Genomic DNA, 18,085 nt, shown 5'->3' on the forward strand with positions numbered 1-18,085 from the left:
CCCTCAGAAGGGAAGGTGGACACGCTGGCTGGCCTGCACTCTCTTAGTTGAGGACCCGGGGTTCTCCCTGCCGTGCCCGAGGGCAGCCAGAAACTAAAACGTCTTCCAGGAAAGGAACAAGTGAGCAGCGGAGCCATAAAGGGCTTCCGTCTGTGAAGCCTGCCCTGCCCTTCATTTTTCCAGCTGCTGAACACAGCCATTTGGGATGGTTCCTCAATCCGGAGCTTCCTGGCAGGGCGTTTATTACACTCACCCACCCGACGCCCCTCCTTCCAGAATGCTTTTGGAACACCTGCTGGGGGCCTGCTGAGCTTATAGCGCAGTGAGGAGGGGAGGCAGGGTTTCTGGAGCACAGGTCAGCCGCAGAGGGGAGGGTTCGGTCACTTGTGGACGAAGAGGAGGTGGGTGCCGCCCCCCGTGGTTCCAGCTCTCTCCAGGGCATTCCTGGAGGCAGGGGGCCGAGTGACACAGCAGTAGCTGCTTCAGCCTTCCTGGGGTGAAGGCGGCAAGAGCCGCAAGACCCTTGGCTGGGTTGGCGGGGATGGGGGAGAGGGTGTGATAAGTGATCCTTAGGGTCGCCGTCTGCTCCAGGTCGCTGGCACGGGGGACGTGGGGCCGGCTCTGCCTTCTGGGGAGCCATCGATCAGGTGCGCCACGTCTCCGCTGCCCAGCAGCCACGTGGCACAGAGGCACGGGGACATCGCCTTGCCCACAGCCCAGCTCTCCCGTCTGCACACAGCGGCCTGTCACTGGAACCACGGTCTGCTAGCCGAGCCCCGCCCCCACCCACAGACGCCTGCTGGGGAATGTGAGGACCTACTGTAATCCAGCAGCAGGATGACGAGCTCCTGAATCAATCGAGCCTTTGAGAGTTTGTTTTATTGGTACTGTCGCCGTTAGGAGTAGCGGCCTGCCCCCTGTAGGAGAGGCCAACGTGACTAATATTTAATGGATGATATAAAGCACAGCTTTTTTTCCTGGATCTCGTTTACGGAAGATTTCACTAACAGTCATAACGTTCACTGGGACCTGGAGCCCGCAGTGGCTCGGCCTGGGGCATCTGAGTGAGTGAGAGGTTGGCAGTGCTCTCAGTAGCACCGGGCTTTGGTGCCCTGCGGGCTGGTGCTGGCTGGAACTTGCTCTGTGGTGCAGTTGTGGAAACGCTTTCTGGGTGAGGTTGTTCTCACATCCATGCAGACTGCCTCCCAGAGAGGGGAGAAAGGCAAAGGGCTCTCTGCCGTTGTGCTCCTTTACCCTCCGGAGGCAGGGGCACAGAGCTGCTTTGTCTGAGGGCCGAGCCCAGAGTTGCCAGGGGGGCTGCATCAGCAGAGGACCTGGGGGGGGGCACCCATCCTGACGCACTTGGGGTGCGGCAGCCCTGTGGTCCAGCTGCCTCCCGAGTCCCCCTGGCGAGGGCTGGGTCCTCCGTGTGTGTTGATCCCATCTCCTGGAGGCAGCCTCCTGGTCCTTGCCGTGCCGGCCCCAGGAGCCTTTGGCACTTGGGTGGAAGCCCGGGGCCCGTGTGGCAGCAGTGCCAGGCCGCCCTGCCGTCTTTGGTTTTCGGCAAGGCTCGCATTTCTTTCTTCCTCTTTTCAGGGAGGGCTGTGTGCTTGCTGTTTTCCCTTGTGGGTCCCGTCTTAACGAAGGTCTGAAGGTAGATCTGGCCTTTAGTCGAGATCTTTCCGCTGGTTCTCGGTGGGTTCTAGACAAGGAATCCCCCCTCCTGGTGAGGGGCTGAGCCGGCCTGCCTTGCTCTAAGGCTTTCTCCTGACCACCTGCCCTCGGTGCCTAGGAGTCCCTGTCCCACACCTGCGGTGCTGTGACCTCTCCAGGAGCTGGTTCCCAGCAGCCCACGTCACTTCTTAACCTACACCTTCAGAGAGTCCCAGGTGGACACCATCGTCAAAGAGCCCCATACTTGTCAGCACTACCTCAGGTGTTCGCTGGCAGAATTTCCTGTGCCAGCAGCAGTTAGAGGGAACTCCTTGGTGGGCTCTCATCAGAGCATCTGACAACGAGGAGGGAAAACTGGAACCTTGATGCTTTTCATTCCCAATGTCCAGCCACTCTAGGTGCACACCCCTACCCCAAATTCCAACACAGACTTCCCTTTGGATGACACAAGCCCATGGAAGAAGCATCCATTTCTTCCGTGTGTACTGCAGGGCCAGATTTGGGTTTCTGAGAAAACTCTTGTCACTTATGAGATTGTGGATTGGAATTCTCTGGAAGCGAGACCCCCCTTCTCATGGGTAGGTGGTCCAGGTACAGGCATTAGACAGCCTGGGGGGCTGACCGTTGAGGACCTGTCTATCTAGGATTTAATAAGAACCTCGGGCCGTTGGCATCATTTAAAAACCCGGGCTCTTGCTGAAGAGCCGAGGGCCTTCTCAACAGGAAGGGGGCAGCGCACTGTGGCCGCATCCTGGCTGCCAGCGTGTGCCCCGGAGCTGGGGGGCCGTCTCCATAGATACCCACTGTCCTGTCCTCCTCTTGCCTCCTCTGGGGACCTTTATCCCCAGAGGGCAGCTTTCAGAAGTGGGTGGTAGTTTTTAGTTCCAAGAGTTTTCCTCCTGACTGCTTCCTCTCGCTGGAGCAGTGGTGAGTTCTCTCTCCCCTGTGGGACTATGGCTACATTCCCCCCAGGGTGGTCCTTAGAGAGAGAGAGAGAGCCCGGGCTGGACAAGGTGATTTCCACTTAACACTGCAAGGGGCCTTTTTGGCGAGACAGCGCATGCAATTCCTACCTGTCATCACTGTTAAATTCTAATAAAGATAAAAGTATTTCATTTCAGAAGGGGGAGGGCCCCCATACCGCAGATGCATAATCTCGGCACGGGTCATATTTCCACCTGCCTCTCCCTGGACAGACTTATCAGATAGCACCACCCTAATTGTGTGTTCTCCCCACCCTCCCTTGTTGCTCTCCCTCCCGCTCCCACCCCACCTCTGTTTCTGGATGTTTGGAAACTGCCAGAACTCTGTCGGGAAACAAGATCAAGTCCGTGGCTAAGAGAGCGTTCTCGGGGCTGGAAGGTCTGGAGCACCTGTGAGTACCTTCCCTGACCCACGGGCCTGCCGAACGTGGCTGCCGGGGAAGTCTGTGAGCAATTTAAAAGCATCTTTGTAAACTGAGAAACAGGCTATTTGGAAACGCCAGCTGCTTCCTTCTAAGTCAGCTTCAACTTTGGCCTTCGTTTTGCCTATGCCAGAAACGGTTACAGAACATATGGCCACTCGGTGTTCAGATAAATACCGTCCTCCTGCCTGGCCTCCCCATTGCCTGGGCCTGCTCAGGCCCTGGGCTCCCTTCCACTTCCACCAGGACCCTTTATACTGCTAAAGCAGCGCCGCAGTGCTGAGTACACGTTGGGTTTAACTGGGAGGTTCCTCCTGGTGTGTTCGCCTCTGAGAGCCTGGGAGGAAGAGGACGGAGCCAGCCCTGAGACGTCCGTGTGTCACCAACTGAGGCGGATGCCTCTAGTACTTGATTCTTAGGGTATTTTGTCTTTGAATCAAGTGCGACCACAATCCTGTTGGGAAAGTTTTGCCTGTTGACTTGCTGAGCGGGCCTTGGCTTAGCTTTGATGCCACCCTTAAGGCTGGCTCGTTCCAGAGTTATTGCACGTGTCAATGTAGGTGAAATAATAGCCGCTTACAGTGGCCTTAGGACAGGACATGGGTGTCTGGCTAGTGCCTGTGGTTCATTGGCGAAGCCTGGGCTGTCAGGAAAATTCCCTGAGCGTCGTGGCGCAAACACGTGGCTGACTTGAAGGGCGCCTGGAGTTTCTTTGCCTAAGTAAAGAATGTTCTTTTTCAGGAACCTTGGAGAGAATGCAATCCGATCTGTCCAGTTTGATGCCTTTGTGAAGATGAAGAATCTTAAAGAGCTGTAAGTACCGGGGATTCTGTGGTCCCAGTTAACATGAGTAGAGGATTTCAGAGTAAGAAGTGCCTTAACTGCATTATGCTTTATTTTATATAATAGTTGTGATCGTTTATAGTTGTCTGTAAGTTCAGTTGTCTTTTTGGAAAAAAGTGCCCTTTGGGGGCTTATTCTGAATCAGGGGTCAGTATACTTTTGCTTATATGTATACACAGTAAATATTTTCAACTTTTTGGGCCACAGGGCCTCTGCCATGACAACTTGACTCTTGTAGCAGAAACCAGCCATAAATAATACATAAACGAAGAGGTGTGGCCGTGTGCCAATAAATTCTTATTTACAAAAGCAGGCAGTGGGCCTGCAGGCCGTCGTTGACTAACCGCTGCTCTGGATGATGTGAAACAAACTTCTGTAAAATGGATAATCCTCCCTTTCATTATGTCAAGGACAAGTGCTTCATCTTTTAGGGGTGCCTACAATGAAGGGCTTGTATTGAGAGGGGCTTCTTAAAAGATCTGGGTGGGCTGTGAGCAGGGCAGAGCTCTCCGTGGGATGGTGACACGTACCGTGGGAGAGTGAGGAGACGCCCAGCCCACGTGTGTTCCCAGGGCCCCCGTGGTGTTTGTGGGCCGTGATGCTGCCGCTGCAGACTTGCCGTGTGGGCCCATGGGCGACAAGGGTTAGAAGAGCCTGCCTGTGTCCTAGTCTCTGGCAGAGGAGCTCATCTAAGTATTCAGGTAGCAACACCCGGGTTTCCTTTCTTCTTCCTGTACGTGAATCCGATTCTGCAGCCATTGACTTTGAGCCATAATGTTCAGTTCCCTAAGGGTGCAGCTTTGGGTCCCTACGAGTGCTGAGAAAACCGGGCATGCCAACGGCCGTCTTGGCACCCTGAGCTCATCCTTGTCCCCGCGGCCAATCCTGGTGGACCCTCGGTGGCGGCGGGGAGGGGAGGAATGGGGCAGTAGGGGGGGTGCAGTCCCCATAGTTGGAAACCGAAGCAGGAAGAGGCCCCGGTGGCATTCCCTGGGGTGAGTGAGGGGAGGCGAGGTGGACAGGCCCTGGCCTCACGACGTTCAGTGTCCTGCGAGATTCAAGTCTGTCAAGTTGGTGCCCTTTCTCGTAAGGGTCCTGATCTTAGAACGGGAGTTCGTGGAAGGATGGACACTTGGATAGATATGTGATAAAGCAGGTATCACAGAACATTCAGATTTTACAAAGTGGTGTGTCTGTGAGTGTTCACGGTGCATTTCCCTCCAGCATTTCTGTCTTTGAAACTTCCCAAATAACATGTTGGAAGTAAAAAAGATCCAGTTAAAGGGAAGAGAGAGAAAGAGAGCAGGACAGGGAGAGAAGATTTTCCTTTGGGCCTCCTAAAGACTCAGGTTTCCTGAGACGGTTTTCTAGTTGGGACTAACTGGGCCCTTCCAGGTGCTTGGATCCCCTCCCCCGCAAATGCATCTGTGTGGTTCTGGAGGCTCAGCCTTGGCCCCCTGCCTAGGCTTCCCATCAATTGCTGCATGTACCCAGCTGGGGCTGGCCGTGGGCCCAGTCCTCTGATGGGAGAAACGGTTAATCCCACTTGGTCATTTTCTTCCCCCATTGGATCAAGGCAGGTTGTGCTGTGCACTTAGTCATCCTCTGGGTAAATTTCCACAAGCGATGATCAGAAACACATTTGGTGTTGGAATCATGAAAATGTGCGATATAAGCCAGCGGAGTGCCGGGATGGCTGCAGGCGGGGGCCCGGAATGGCCGTGCCTGTTGGCTGCGGGAAGCTGCAGAGCCTTGGGGTCACCAGCGATCCCCCGTCTGGCCTACGCTTGGTCTCGGAGGTGATGCGTGCGTGTGGAGGGGAGGTCGGTGTCCCACCGGGTGCCTCCATTTCTCTCCCTCCGTCCCGTTAATCTTGACTCATTCTTTAGGGCAGCCTTCTGTCCACCCCGCGTACCTGCCGTCTTCTAAGGTCTGGACCCCTCGGTGTGAGGAGGGTTTCATGCAGAGGAGGCAGGAAATTCTCTAGGGAGCTCGGCCAGCAAATGCCCTGAATGCATGCCGTGAAGCTTAACCCTTTCCAAACACATTTCTGATCAAGGATAAACGTCAGATTTGTTTTCTCCAGTTTGTTCCTGTGGTTCGAATGAAATATGTCCCTGTCCCCGACAAAAGGGCCTAAAGTCTCCCCGAGATGGCCAGTGCCCTCCCCTAGACTTCCGTGTGTAGTGCCCAGGCCTTCCTGCAGAAAGGGGCAGGCACGTCAGATGCCCCTTGATGGGAAGCCGTCGGTGCTTCTGACAGGGGTAGAGGCCCTTTCCACTCTTCGCCTGGGCTCGTGAGTTCTCCTGTGCCTGGCGGCAGCCTTCCCAACCACCACACACCGCCTGCCCTGGGAAGCTCTCCAGAGGCTGGTGTGATTCAGCCGCTTCTTCGCGCTCACCTGTGAGGGCCCGTCCGCCACCTACAGTAACTCCTCAACAGAGCCTCCCTCCACGTATCGCTAAGCACAGCCCCACCGCCCATCAAATACAAAACCTAGGGCTGATTGTAAGGTCTAATATGGGCAAGCATCCCTGTTATAATGGCTTTGTGCTCAATTACTTCAGTCTTGAATGAGCACTTCCCAAAATTATTTGGTTACAATGCCCAGCTCATTCGGGAACAGTGAGGAGAGGAGCGAAGAGCAGATTCTATGTCATTTCGTCTCTGCCTTGGGTTCTCTGCCTTCAGGTTCTCTCCGCCTTGCTGTTTACTAGTTTGATGGTTTCCCTGCTCATTAGAAGGTCAGAGTGAAATGAAGAACGAGAAAGGGGCCTGAGGAATATGGTGGTGGGGGGCGGGGAGGAGGCCACTGCTCTATCACTGGCCCATGTGACATTTTTGGAATTTCAGAGCATCCCGGTACCCCTTTTTTGTCACCATGTACTGGGGACAGTTTATTCCAGGGAAGCTCATGTAATAAGTCCTGTGTCCATCCCTGTGCCGGGCTAACCTCCGCTCTTGAGCTCACAGCCCGAGGTCTTCCAGGAACACGGCAGCTCAGCCCCTCAGCTGACTTATCTTCGAGTGACTCCTCAGGAAGGAATGTCCGCAGAGATGGCGATTCCGATTTCTGTTGAAAAAGCTGATCCTCGGTTGCTGAGAAATGAAAAAGAAAATACTCTCTGTTTTGGTTGGAGCCTCACAAAACCCAAGTTGTGCGTTCTCAGGCGCCCTGGGCAGTGGCAGTTAACTCACAGGCGCTATTTAGGGAGCGGAGCCGAATCCTGCCGGCCTCCTGAATAGCGCTGGTGTGGAGATAAATACACAAACAAGAGGGGAGCACGCCCGCGAGGCTGACATTTGGATGCAAGAAAACATGCGGCTCTGCCAAATAAAAACAGAGCAGCCATACAGAAAAAGGAGCCCTTCTCGGGGCTTGTTTCGGACTTTCGATGATCGGAGCCTTAGATTGAGCTTGGACGCTCCAAGTGGCTTATCAGCGGGGTGGGAAAAAGCAGAGAGGAGGCTGTGCTACTCCTGTCTGTGGGATGGTCAGAGCCCGGGAGACGGCGTCCCTGGGGTCACATGAGCGCAGTGGCTGTCGTGGAACACGTGTGAACTCCGGGTGGCTGCTACTTGAAGTGTGGCCCTTAGACCAGCGGAGTCAGCGTCACCTGGCGGCCTGTTAGCGATGCAGAATCTAACCCACTGAGCCAGAAGCTGCATTTTCTCACAGCCTTCAGGTAGACTGTACTTACCGCTCTAGGTCGCAGGAGAGGAACCGTAAGGGCGAGCATCTCCCATTCAAGCTTGCTGACTTTCACGGCAGAAGCTGATGGGAGGCGATGGGTCATTCCGGGCACAGAGGCAAATATCCCTCCTTTGCGGTCACACTTCACACGACCCTTTTGTCTTGCTTTTAGCCATATCAGCAGCGACAGCTTCCTGTGCGACTGCCAGCTGAAGTGGCTGCCCCCGTGGCTGCTGGGCAGGACGCTGCAGGGCTTCGTGACAGCCACCTGTGCCCACCCAGAGTCACTGAAGGGCCAGAGCATCTTTGCCGTGCCGCCAGAGAGTTTCGTGTGTGGTAAGACTGTCTTTGTGATTTTTTTTTTTATTTTCCACAAAGGGTAAGGAGGCCAGGAGGCTTCACTATGGGAGTGATTCCTGTGATCAGAGTCAACCCTAGCCCTAGCCCACGGTTACCCATCAGCCGCTGGATACAATTTATTTCCCACTGAAGCCACACGTAGTGTTTACGGTGCCGTCGCCTCATTCTGTGGTTCTTGGAGCGCGTGCGTTTAATCAGGAGCGAGCACGAGCTGCTTCAGTTACACGGCGAATAATCAGTTACAGGAAGATGGCTGTGTTGTTTCGAGACAGCGCTGGTGCCCGGATTTAGCTGTGAATTTACTCAGCATACGAGGCTGGGGTTTTCCTGTGTGTTTCTTTCCAGCCCCAAGAATGAACGGTTAAATACAGGAAGAATGAGTCTCAGGAGAACAGTTGCTGTAGTAAAAAGAATTCCTTCATGTTGACTTGCACTCTTGCTGTGTCTCCAAAGCACTGGAATCGGCACTGGTAGCTTTAAATTCTTTTTTCCTCCTGACTGTTAGTATGTAGGTCTTGCCATCTTTTGGACCAGGGGTGGTTGGGATCCAAGTCTGGCTGCGAAGAGCACAGAAAATGGTGAGCATCTGAACACAGAAACACACACACATATACACTCACACGTACGTGCACACAGGCACCACACACCACACTCAAATAGAGATGATGCAGCCTCATGGTCAGAAAGATGTGTTCAAAGAGCGAGATGAATTTTGAGTTGTTGCTGGTTTCTGCTCTAAGCAGGAGCGAGGGTGGCATTCCCGGGCCTGACTGGAACTGCTGGGCAGGTGTGCATCCCGCTGCCTTTCATCCCTCTGGTCTGCCTTGAGCCTTGGGTGTGATATTCCCAACCAGGGGCTCCCGTAGGGTCTGGGGACCCCAGTGGTCCACTTCTCTGTCCTACTTTTTGGGCACAGCAGTAGCCAGTGTGCCTGCTGACATCAAGATACAGGTGTCCTCCTTCCACACGCCCACTCACCAGCACCTCCATCACTTCTGAGAGCAGGCTTGCTTTCCTTTCTCCTGACCCAGTCCAGCAGGAAGCCTTAAGTACACTATCAACGTGGTAGCAGCCCTGCCAAAGCAGCTGTCTTTACTGTCATTCTCATGGGCACTGTGCACATGGCCCCCCATTGCCTAGGTGGAACAGCCGTGCCATCCGTTGTTCCTTGGGTTTCTGGTCCCTGACCATTCTGTTGTCACAGAGCTCCCTGAAATTGCACTTTCTGCCCCTCCGTCCTGTCTCCTGCCACAGGGCATAACCTCTCCCTTTGGATAGGAGCCACGGCAGGACTTGAGACACGCTGCCCCCAGCCTCCGGCCTGTGGCCCTGGCGTATTCTGAGATGTAGCAGTTTTGACACATTTCTCAGAGCCACCTCCACATTTTCACTCAGGCTCCAACCCAAACAATCATCAAGTACTAATGGGAATCGTGAAAACACTTGGCAGGATATCAAAGTTTCAAGCTCTGTGGGAATCTCCCACTCCTTTTTTATAAAATGCACGTATAACCCCTTCACGCCCACTAGGCTAGCTAGAATCAAAAAGTCAGATACCAACAAGTGGTGGTGAGGAAGCCTCCTACGCGTTGGGGGAGGGGAATACAACATGGCGTAGCTGCTTTGGAAGACGGTTTGGAAGTGTCTCAAACAGCTAAACGTAGAGTTACGATATCCCCCGACAATTCCACTCCTAGGTAAACACCCAAGAGAAACAAAATGTATCCACGTCAAAACTCGTACATGAATGTGCATAGCAGCATTACTCATACTGACCAAAAAGTGGAAAGGACCCAAATGCCCATCGGTTGATGAATGGGTAAATAAAATGTGGTATAGGCATACAATTAGGACTACTATTAGGTCATAAAAGGGAATCAGTCTTACAATATAGATGAACCTTGAAATATAAGGCTAAGTGAACAAAGTCATTCACAAAACACTGTATGTTATATATGATTCCATTCTCATAAAATGTCCAAAAGAGGAAAACCTGTAAAGGTAGAAAGTAGATAAGTGGTTCCTTAGGGCTGGGGAGGGGTGGAGGGAGGAGGATGATAGCTAAAGGTACAGAGGTTCTCTGAGGTGATGAAGAATGTTCTTAAAGTTGACTGTGATGATGGTTACACATATTTGTGAATATACGAAAAACCGTGAAATTGTCCACTTTAAATAGGTGAATGATATTGTAAGGAAATTATATTTAAACAAAGCTGTTTTTTAAAACAGAAGTATAATTTACATATAAAATTCACCCCTCTAAGTGTACAAGTCAGTGGTTTTTAGAACATGGAACAGTTGTGTAACCCTCACTACTATCTAATTTTACAACATTTTCATCACCCAGAAAAGAAACCACAAAACCATTAGCAGCCACTCTTCTACATTAGGTCTCTATGATTTACCTATTCTGGATGTTTCATATAAATGGAATCCTACAATACATAGTCTTTTGTGACTAGCCTTTTTCACTTAGTATAATTTTTTTATCATGTATTTTTAGTACTTCATTACTTTTTAAGTGGCTGAATAAATATTCCATTGTATGGGTATACATTTATTTAGCCATTCATCAGGTGGTTTCCACTTCTTGGTTATTATAAATAATGCTGCTATGAACACTGCCGTACAAGTTTGTGTGTGAAATCTCTTGGGTTATATACTAGGAATGGAATTGCTGGGTCATACGGTAACTCCATGCTAAACTTTTTAAGGAGCTGCCAGACTGTTTTCCAAAGTGGCTGCACCATTTCGTATGCCCCTCAACAAGGTATGAGGAGTCTGATGTCTCCCCATCCTTGTCAACACTTGGTACTGCCTTTCAAATTGTACCTATGCTAGTGGATGTGAAGTGGAATCTCACTGTGGTTTTGATTTGCATTTCCCTAATGCCTAGTGATGTTGAGTATGTTTTCAAATGCTTAGTGGGCTTATATGTATATCTGCCATGGAAAAATGGCTACTCAAATCTTCTGCCCATGTTTTAATTAGTCATTTGTCTTTTCATTGTTGAGTTATAAGAGTTCTTTATATATTATGGATACTACCTCAGCAGATATAAGGTTTGCCAATATCTTCTACCAATCTGTGGCTGGGTTTTTTTTTTTTTTTTTTTTTTTTTTTTTTCGTTTTCTTGACATTTGAAGCACAAAGGTTTTAAATTCTGATTAAGTCCAATTTCTTTCTTTTTTTTTTCTTCTGTCATTTGTACTTTTGATGTCATATCTAAGAAACTATTGCCAGAGACAAGGTCACAAATATTTACACCTATGTTTTCTTCTAAGAGTTGCACAATTTTATTAGCTCATACATAGTCCTCCAGTTTTGGTCTTCTGGTTGAAGACTCTTCTATTATGGTCCCCTCCCATGTCCCCATAAATTTTGGGGTCAGCTTGTCATTTATGCAATAAAGACAACTGGGATTTTGAAATAGGGATTGCATTGAACCTCTTGATTAATTTGGGGAGTATTGCCATCATAATATTAAGTCTTCCCAATCTGTGAACATGTGATGTCTTTCCATCTTTTTGTAGCTCTTTTTCACTTTCTTTCAATGAAATTTTATAGCTTCCGTTATACGGGTCTCACTTTCTTTTGCTAAATTTATTCCTGTTGGTGTTTTTTCTTTATGGTGCTACTTAAATGGAGTTCTTAATTTCATTTTTACATTTTCATTGCTAGTGTATAGAGATGGGATTGAATTTTATGTTGATTTTGTATCCTGTAACTATGTTGAAATCATTTATTAGTTCTAACAGTTTTTCAATGAATTCCTTAGGATTTTTTTAATATATGTCATTTGCAAAAAGGTAGTTTTTTTTCCTTTCCAATCTGAATGCTTTTTCTTTCTTTTTCTTATCTAACTGCCCTGGCCAGGTTCTCCAGTACAATGTTGAATAGAAGGGATGAGGGTAGACATCCTTGTCATTCTCCTGATTTCAGGGGAAAAGCATTCAGTCTTTCACCATTAAGTATGATGTTAGCTGTGGCTTTTCAATGGATGACCTTTATTGAGTTGATGAATTTCCCTTCTATTTCTAATTTGAGTATTTCGTTTTTAATAAATTTATTTATTTTTGGCTGTGCCGGGTCTTCATTGCTGTGTGCGGGCTTTGTCTAGTTGTGGCGAGCAGGGGCTACTCTTTGTTGCATTGCATGGGCTTCTCATTGCGGTGGCTTCTCTTGTTGCGGAGCAAGGGCTCTAGGCGCACGGGCTTCAGTAGTTGTGGCCCGTGGGCTCTAGAGCGCAGGCTCAGTAGTTGTGGCGCACGGGCCTAGTTGCTCCCCAGCATGTGGGATCTTACCAGACCTGGGCTTGAACCTGTGTCAGGTGCATTCTTAACCACTGCGCCACCAGGGAAGCCCTGTTGAGTGTTTTGTGTTGGATTTTGTGAAATGCTTTTTCTGCATCTGTTGAATCACGTGATTTTTTTCCCTTTATTTTACTGATATGGTGTATTACATTTTTGGATGCTAAAACAACTTTGCATTCCTGGGATAAGTGCAACTTGGTCATGGTATAACATCTTTTTATATGTTATGGGATTTGGTTTGTTGGTTTTTTGTTGTTTTTTCATTTATATTTCTAATTTTTGTTTTACTTATTTATTTGTGGCTGCGTTGGGTTTCACTGTTGCACGGGCTTTCTCTAGTTGCGGCGAGTGGGGGCTACTCCCTATTGCGGTGCCTCCTCTGTTGGGGAGCATGGGCTCTGGGTATGTGGGCTTCAGTAGTTGTGTCACTTGGGCTCAGTAGTTGTGGCACGCAGGCTCGGTGGTTGCTGTGCATGGGCTTAGTTGCTCCGCGGCATGTGGGATCTTCCCTGACCAGGGCTCGAACCCGTGTCCCGTGCATTGGCAGGCGGATTCTTAACCACTGTGCCACCAGGGAAGCCCTGGTTTGGTAGTATGTTTGTTGAGATTTTTTTTCTTGTAATTTATTAACAAATAACTATTTTTATTTTTTAGCTTACAGAAGGTCTTTTTTTATTCAAGTCAGTGTGAGCTGGTACTTCACTGTAGTTTTGATTTGCATTTCTCTGAATAATTAGCGATGTTGAGCATCTTTTCACGTGCCTGGTGGCCATCTGTATGTCTTCTTTGGAGAAATGTGTATTTAGGTCTTCTGCCCGTTTTTTGATTGGGTTGTTTGTTTTTTTGATATTGAGCTGTATGTATATTTCGGAAGTTAAGCCCTTGTGGGTGGCGTCAATTTGGATTTGGATACTTTTTATTGTCTGATTGCTGGGGCTAGGATTTCCAACACTATGTTGAATGGAAGCGGTAGGAGTGGGCATCCTTGTCTTATTCCAGGTTTTAGCGGGAAGGCTTTCAGCTTTTTACTGTTGAGTATTATATACTCAGTGGTGGGTTTCTCATAAATAGCTTTTATTATGTTGACATGTGTTCCCTCTGTACCCACTTTGTTAAGATTTCTTACCATGATGGATGTTGAATTTTATCAGATGCTTTTCCTGCATCTGTCGAGATGATCATGTGGTTTTTGTCTTTTCTTTTGTTGATGTGGTATATCACATGGACTGATTAGCGTATGTTGAAGTATCCTTGTGACCCTGGGATGAATCCAACTTGGTTGTGGTGTATGATGCTTTTTCTGTGTTGTTGCATTCAGTTTGCTAATATTTTGTTGAGGATTTTGGCATTGCTGTTCATCAGAGATTTGGCCTGTAATTTTCTTTTTTTGGTAGTGTCTTTGTCTGATTTTGGTATCAGGGTGATGGTGGCTTCATAGAATGTCTCTGGGAGTGTTCCCTCCTCTTCAATCTTTCGGAAGAGTTTGAGAAGGATCGGTATAAGTTCTTCTTTGTGTGTTTGGTAGAATTTGCCTGTGAAGCCATCCTAGTCCTGGACTTTTGTTTGTACAGAGGTTTTTTGTGTTTGTTTTTTTACAGATTCTACGTCACTCCTAGTGATCCATCTGGTCAAATTATCTGTTTCTTCTCGATTCCATTTTGGTGGGCCGTATGTTTCTAGAAACTTGTCCATTTATTCTAGGCTGTCAAATTTGTTGGCATATACAAATGCCAAATTCATATATGAATTTGTTCATAGTATTACCTTACGGTCTTCTGTATTTCTGTGGTATGGGTTGTTATTTCTCCTTTATCATTTCTTATTTTATTTGGGTCCTCTCTCTTTTCTCGGTGAGCCTGGCCAGAGGTTTGTCAATTTTGTTTACCCTTTCAAAGAACCAGCTCTTGGTTTAACTGACTGTAGAGAATTCTTGCATGTTTAGTCATAAAGGTATATAGTTTTCTGTTTTTTCTGGTTTTGTTATCAGGTAATACTTACCTTATAGAATGGAGTTAGGAAATGTTCACCCCTCATCTATTTTTTTTTCTTTTTTGGAAGAATTTATGAAGGATTAGTGATAATTCTTTAGATGTTTGGTAAATTTCACCAGCCATTTGGCTCTGGAGTTCTCTTTGTGGGAAGTTTTAAAATTGTGTTTACTTGTTGTATCTGTGCAGATTTTCTTTTTCTTCTTGAGGCAGCTTTCAGTTTGTGCATTTCAGACAGGTTATCTAATTTGTTGGTGTACAGTTACTCATAGTATTCCTCTGTATTCTTGTTCGTTGCTGTAAGGTTGGTAGAATTGTCCTTTCTTTGATTAGCATTTGAGTCTTCTCTCCTTTCTCTCTTCTTTTCCCTACCCTACTGTAACTATGTATTATTCAGTTTTGTTGATATTTTCAAAGAAGAGGAGCAGAAGAGAGTCACAAACAAAAGTCCTTACGTATTTACCTATGTAGTTCCTTTAATGGTGTTTTTTCTTTGTTTATGTGGAGTTACTGACGCGTCTTTTCATTTCCGCCTGAAGGATTCCCTTTGGTATTTCTTGTAGGGCAGGTCTGATAGCTGTAAATTCTCTCTGGTTTTTCTTGTTTTTGTTGTTTAAGGGAATTCCTTTATTTTTATTTTTTATTTATTTATTTTGGCTGTGTTGGGTCTTCGTTTCTGTGCGAGGGCTTTCTCTAGTTGCGGCAAGCGGGGGCTGCTCTTCATCGCAGTGTGCGGGCCTCTCACTATCGCGGCCTCTCTTGTTGCGGAGCACAGGCTCCAGACACGCAGGCTCAGTAGTTGTGGCTCACGGGCCTAGTTGCTCCACGGCATGTGGGATCTTCCCAGACCAGGGCTCGAACCCGTGTCCCCTGCATTGGCAGGCAGACTCTCAACTACTGCGCCACCAGGGAAGCCCTCTCTGTTGTTTGGTTTTTAAATCTGAGAATGTTGTGATTTCTCCTTCATTTTTGAAGGATCGTTTTGCTGGATATAGAATTTAGTTAACAGTCTCTGTTCCAGTACTTTGAACATGTCTTCCTGCTGCCTTCTCACCTCCGTGGTTTCTGATGAGACACCAGCTGTTAATGTTATTGAAGATCCCTCGTGTGTGTGAAGAGTTGCTGTGCTCTTGCTGCTTTCAAGATTCTTTGTCTTTGCACAGTTTGACTAGGAAGCTTCTAGGTGTGGATCTTTGAATTTATTCCATTTGGTGTTCACTGAGCTTCTCGGATGTGTAGATGTAAACTTTTCATCCAACTTGGGAAGTTTGGGGCCATGATTTCTTCAGATAGTCTTTCTGTTCCTTTTTCTTTCTCCTCCTTCTTGGACTCCCATTATTTGTATGTTGTTATGCCTGATGCTATCCCACAGGTCTCTGTGGCTCTGCTCACCTTCATTCTTTTGTTTCTCAGACTGGATAACCTCAGTTGGCCTGTCCCAATTTCCCTGACTCTTCTGCCAGCTCAGTTCAGCTGTTGAGCTCCTTTCGTGAGTTTTTTATTTCAGTTATTGTACTTTTAAACTCCAAATGTATATTGGGTTCATTTTTACAATTTCTAGCTCTTTCTTGATATTCTTCATTTGGTGGGAAAGGATTTACATACTTCCCTCTAGCCATGGTTTCATTTAGTTCTGTGTACATATTTAGAAAGCCAATTTAAAGTCTTTTTTTAGTAGGTACAAGATCTGGACTTCCTCAAGGACAGTTTCTGTTGACTGCTTTGTGTGTTTTTTTTTCTATTTTTTCTTTGTTGATAAATGAGTGTTTTAAATAGTGTAGCAACTCTGGAAATCAGACCTTCCTTATGTCTTCCCCTGGGGTTTGTTGTTCAGTTTATTGTTACAGTTTACTTGTTTAGTGACTTTCCTGGACGCATGTTGTAAAATCTGTTCTATGCAGCCACTTTAGTCCCTCTGTGGTTGGCTTAGTGGTTAGCTAATGATTGGACAGAGTCCTTAAATTACTTCAGGCCTCCTGTCCTTTGCCCAGCATCTCTGCTGTGTGTTGGGGGTGTGCCATCACTTCCTGTTTGCACTGATCCTCGATGAGGGTCACAGGGAAGAAATGTGGACCCTCTGCGGTCTTTCTTGGGCTACACATAGCGCTGCACATGCAGGTGGCCTTCTCGGTCCTCGGGAACATGGTGCCCTTTTCAAGGCCTGCTGATGACATTTCATTCACCCAATTTCCTTTGCAGTTTCCTGGCCAGCCTGTCAGTGGTTCCAACTGATACTTCTGCCTCAGCACTGACTGCTGATTACTTTTACCACATGCCCCTGGGATAGGGCTTCCCTTGCTGAGCAAACTGTATCAGGTCGAACAAAAGGCAGGCCCTGAAGATGCAGCTTTTGTGGGCATGCCCAGCTCACCGTGCCCCCCTCACTGGTTGCTAGGCTTGCTCAGTCTCAATGCTACTATAGAGCTGGAGAGAGAGGGATGGGACTTCGGGTAGGTTATAATGCCCTAAAGCTCACTTTTCTTCCTGAGATTCACGTGTTTTCTTGAATTAACACTTCATGGGTTGTTCTAGCCTTTAGCTAGTTTCTAAGATTCCGAAGAAGTTGATTGTCATCATTTTTTGCTTATATTTTCACTACTTTAATAGGTGGTGCAGATTTTCAGAAGTCTTTATTCTGACGTTCTGGAAGTACTTCATCCCCTACTCCCTTTGGAGTAAAGTTTGTGGGTGAGGCCCTCGCATTCATGGTTGACTCTGTGAGTCTTGTGTGACAGTGAGTAAAGCCGTGTATGTAGTCTTCTCGTGGAAACTGCGGATTGCTTTGATAACTGACTACCAGTGGATGTGTTTGAATCGAGGAGCGTGACCGTGGAGGGATCACCATTCACGTTTCTGTAATTGGATACGGTCAGACAGCCACGGTGCAAGTCCCTGACAGCTTAGGGTGCACAGGGACCCCGAAAGGACTGGTCCCTGCTGGGGTCCTGACTCAGTTTCTCCTTCGCTTGAACAGCAGCTGGTCCCTGTGTCCGGAAGTCTGAGTTACTTACATTGGCTCTTCTCACCCCAGATGACGTACCCAAGCCACAGATTATCACCCAGCCAGAGACGACCACAGCCGTGGTGGGCAAGGACGTCCGCTTCACTTGCTCGGCCGCCAGCAGCAGCAGTTCCCCGATGACGTTCGCCTGGAAGAAGGACAACGAGGTGCTGGCCAATGCCGACATGGAGAACTTCGCCCACGTCCGCGCTCAGGACGGGGAGGTGATGGAGTACACCACCATCCTGCACCTGCGCCGCGTCACCTTCGGGCACGAGGGCCGCTACCAGTGTGTCATCACCAACCACTTCGGCTCCACCTACTCGCACAAGGCCAGGCTCACTGTGAATGGTATGCAAGTGCCGCCTTCCGTTGGGGTGTAAGAGTTCTGCAGAGCCACACTCGTGATTGTTCTGCCACCTGTGTGGAAGTGATTGGGACGCGAGACACACCAGGTTCACCGGGACGTTACTGTATCATACTGTTGCCTGGCTTGGGCCCAGAACAAGTGTTGGTAGATTGTAGGGTCGTTCTCAGTGCATTCTTCGTTTTGGGTGATTTTTTTTTTTTAATCCAGTTATTATGTCAAGTGACAGTGTAGCCCCAAACCTTGTTTTTTTGTTTTTTCCATTTATGCTCCTCCTTAATCCAGGATGCCTGGTACCCAGATTCCAAGCATACCCTGATGCTGGGGAAGCTGATGCCCTTTGAGGAGATGGCACAGCCATGGGGCCAGCCTGGGCGGGGCCACGTCCGACAGTGGTAGGGCGGCCGGCCTGACAGCGGAATGGCCTGTGGGTGTTTGAC

At 48.4% G+C, this 18,085-nt stretch overlaps 1 protein-coding gene across 1 annotated transcript in view; it reads left to right on the forward strand.

Moving 5' to 3' along the window:
* The window catches only part of LRIG1 (leucine rich repeats and immunoglobulin like domains 1), a 120,327-nt gene that overhangs the window by 95,409 nt on the left and 6,833 nt on the right, over positions 1-18,085 (forward strand). The window contains exons 10-13 of the mRNA XM_032648473.1: positions 2,978-3,049; positions 3,821-3,892; positions 7,789-7,952; positions 17,309-17,629. Of these exons, the coding sequence (XP_032504364.1) occupies positions 2,978-3,049; positions 3,821-3,892; positions 7,789-7,952; positions 17,309-17,629 (629 nt within the window). The remainder of the gene's footprint in view (positions 1-2,977; positions 3,050-3,820; positions 3,893-7,788; positions 7,953-17,308; positions 17,630-18,085) is intronic.

This window comes from Phocoena sinus, chromosome 11, assembly GCF_008692025.1.
Source record: "Phocoena sinus isolate mPhoSin1 chromosome 11, mPhoSin1.pri, whole genome shotgun sequence".
Taxonomy (NCBI): Eukaryota; Metazoa; Chordata; class Mammalia; order Artiodactyla; family Phocoenidae; genus Phocoena; species Phocoena sinus.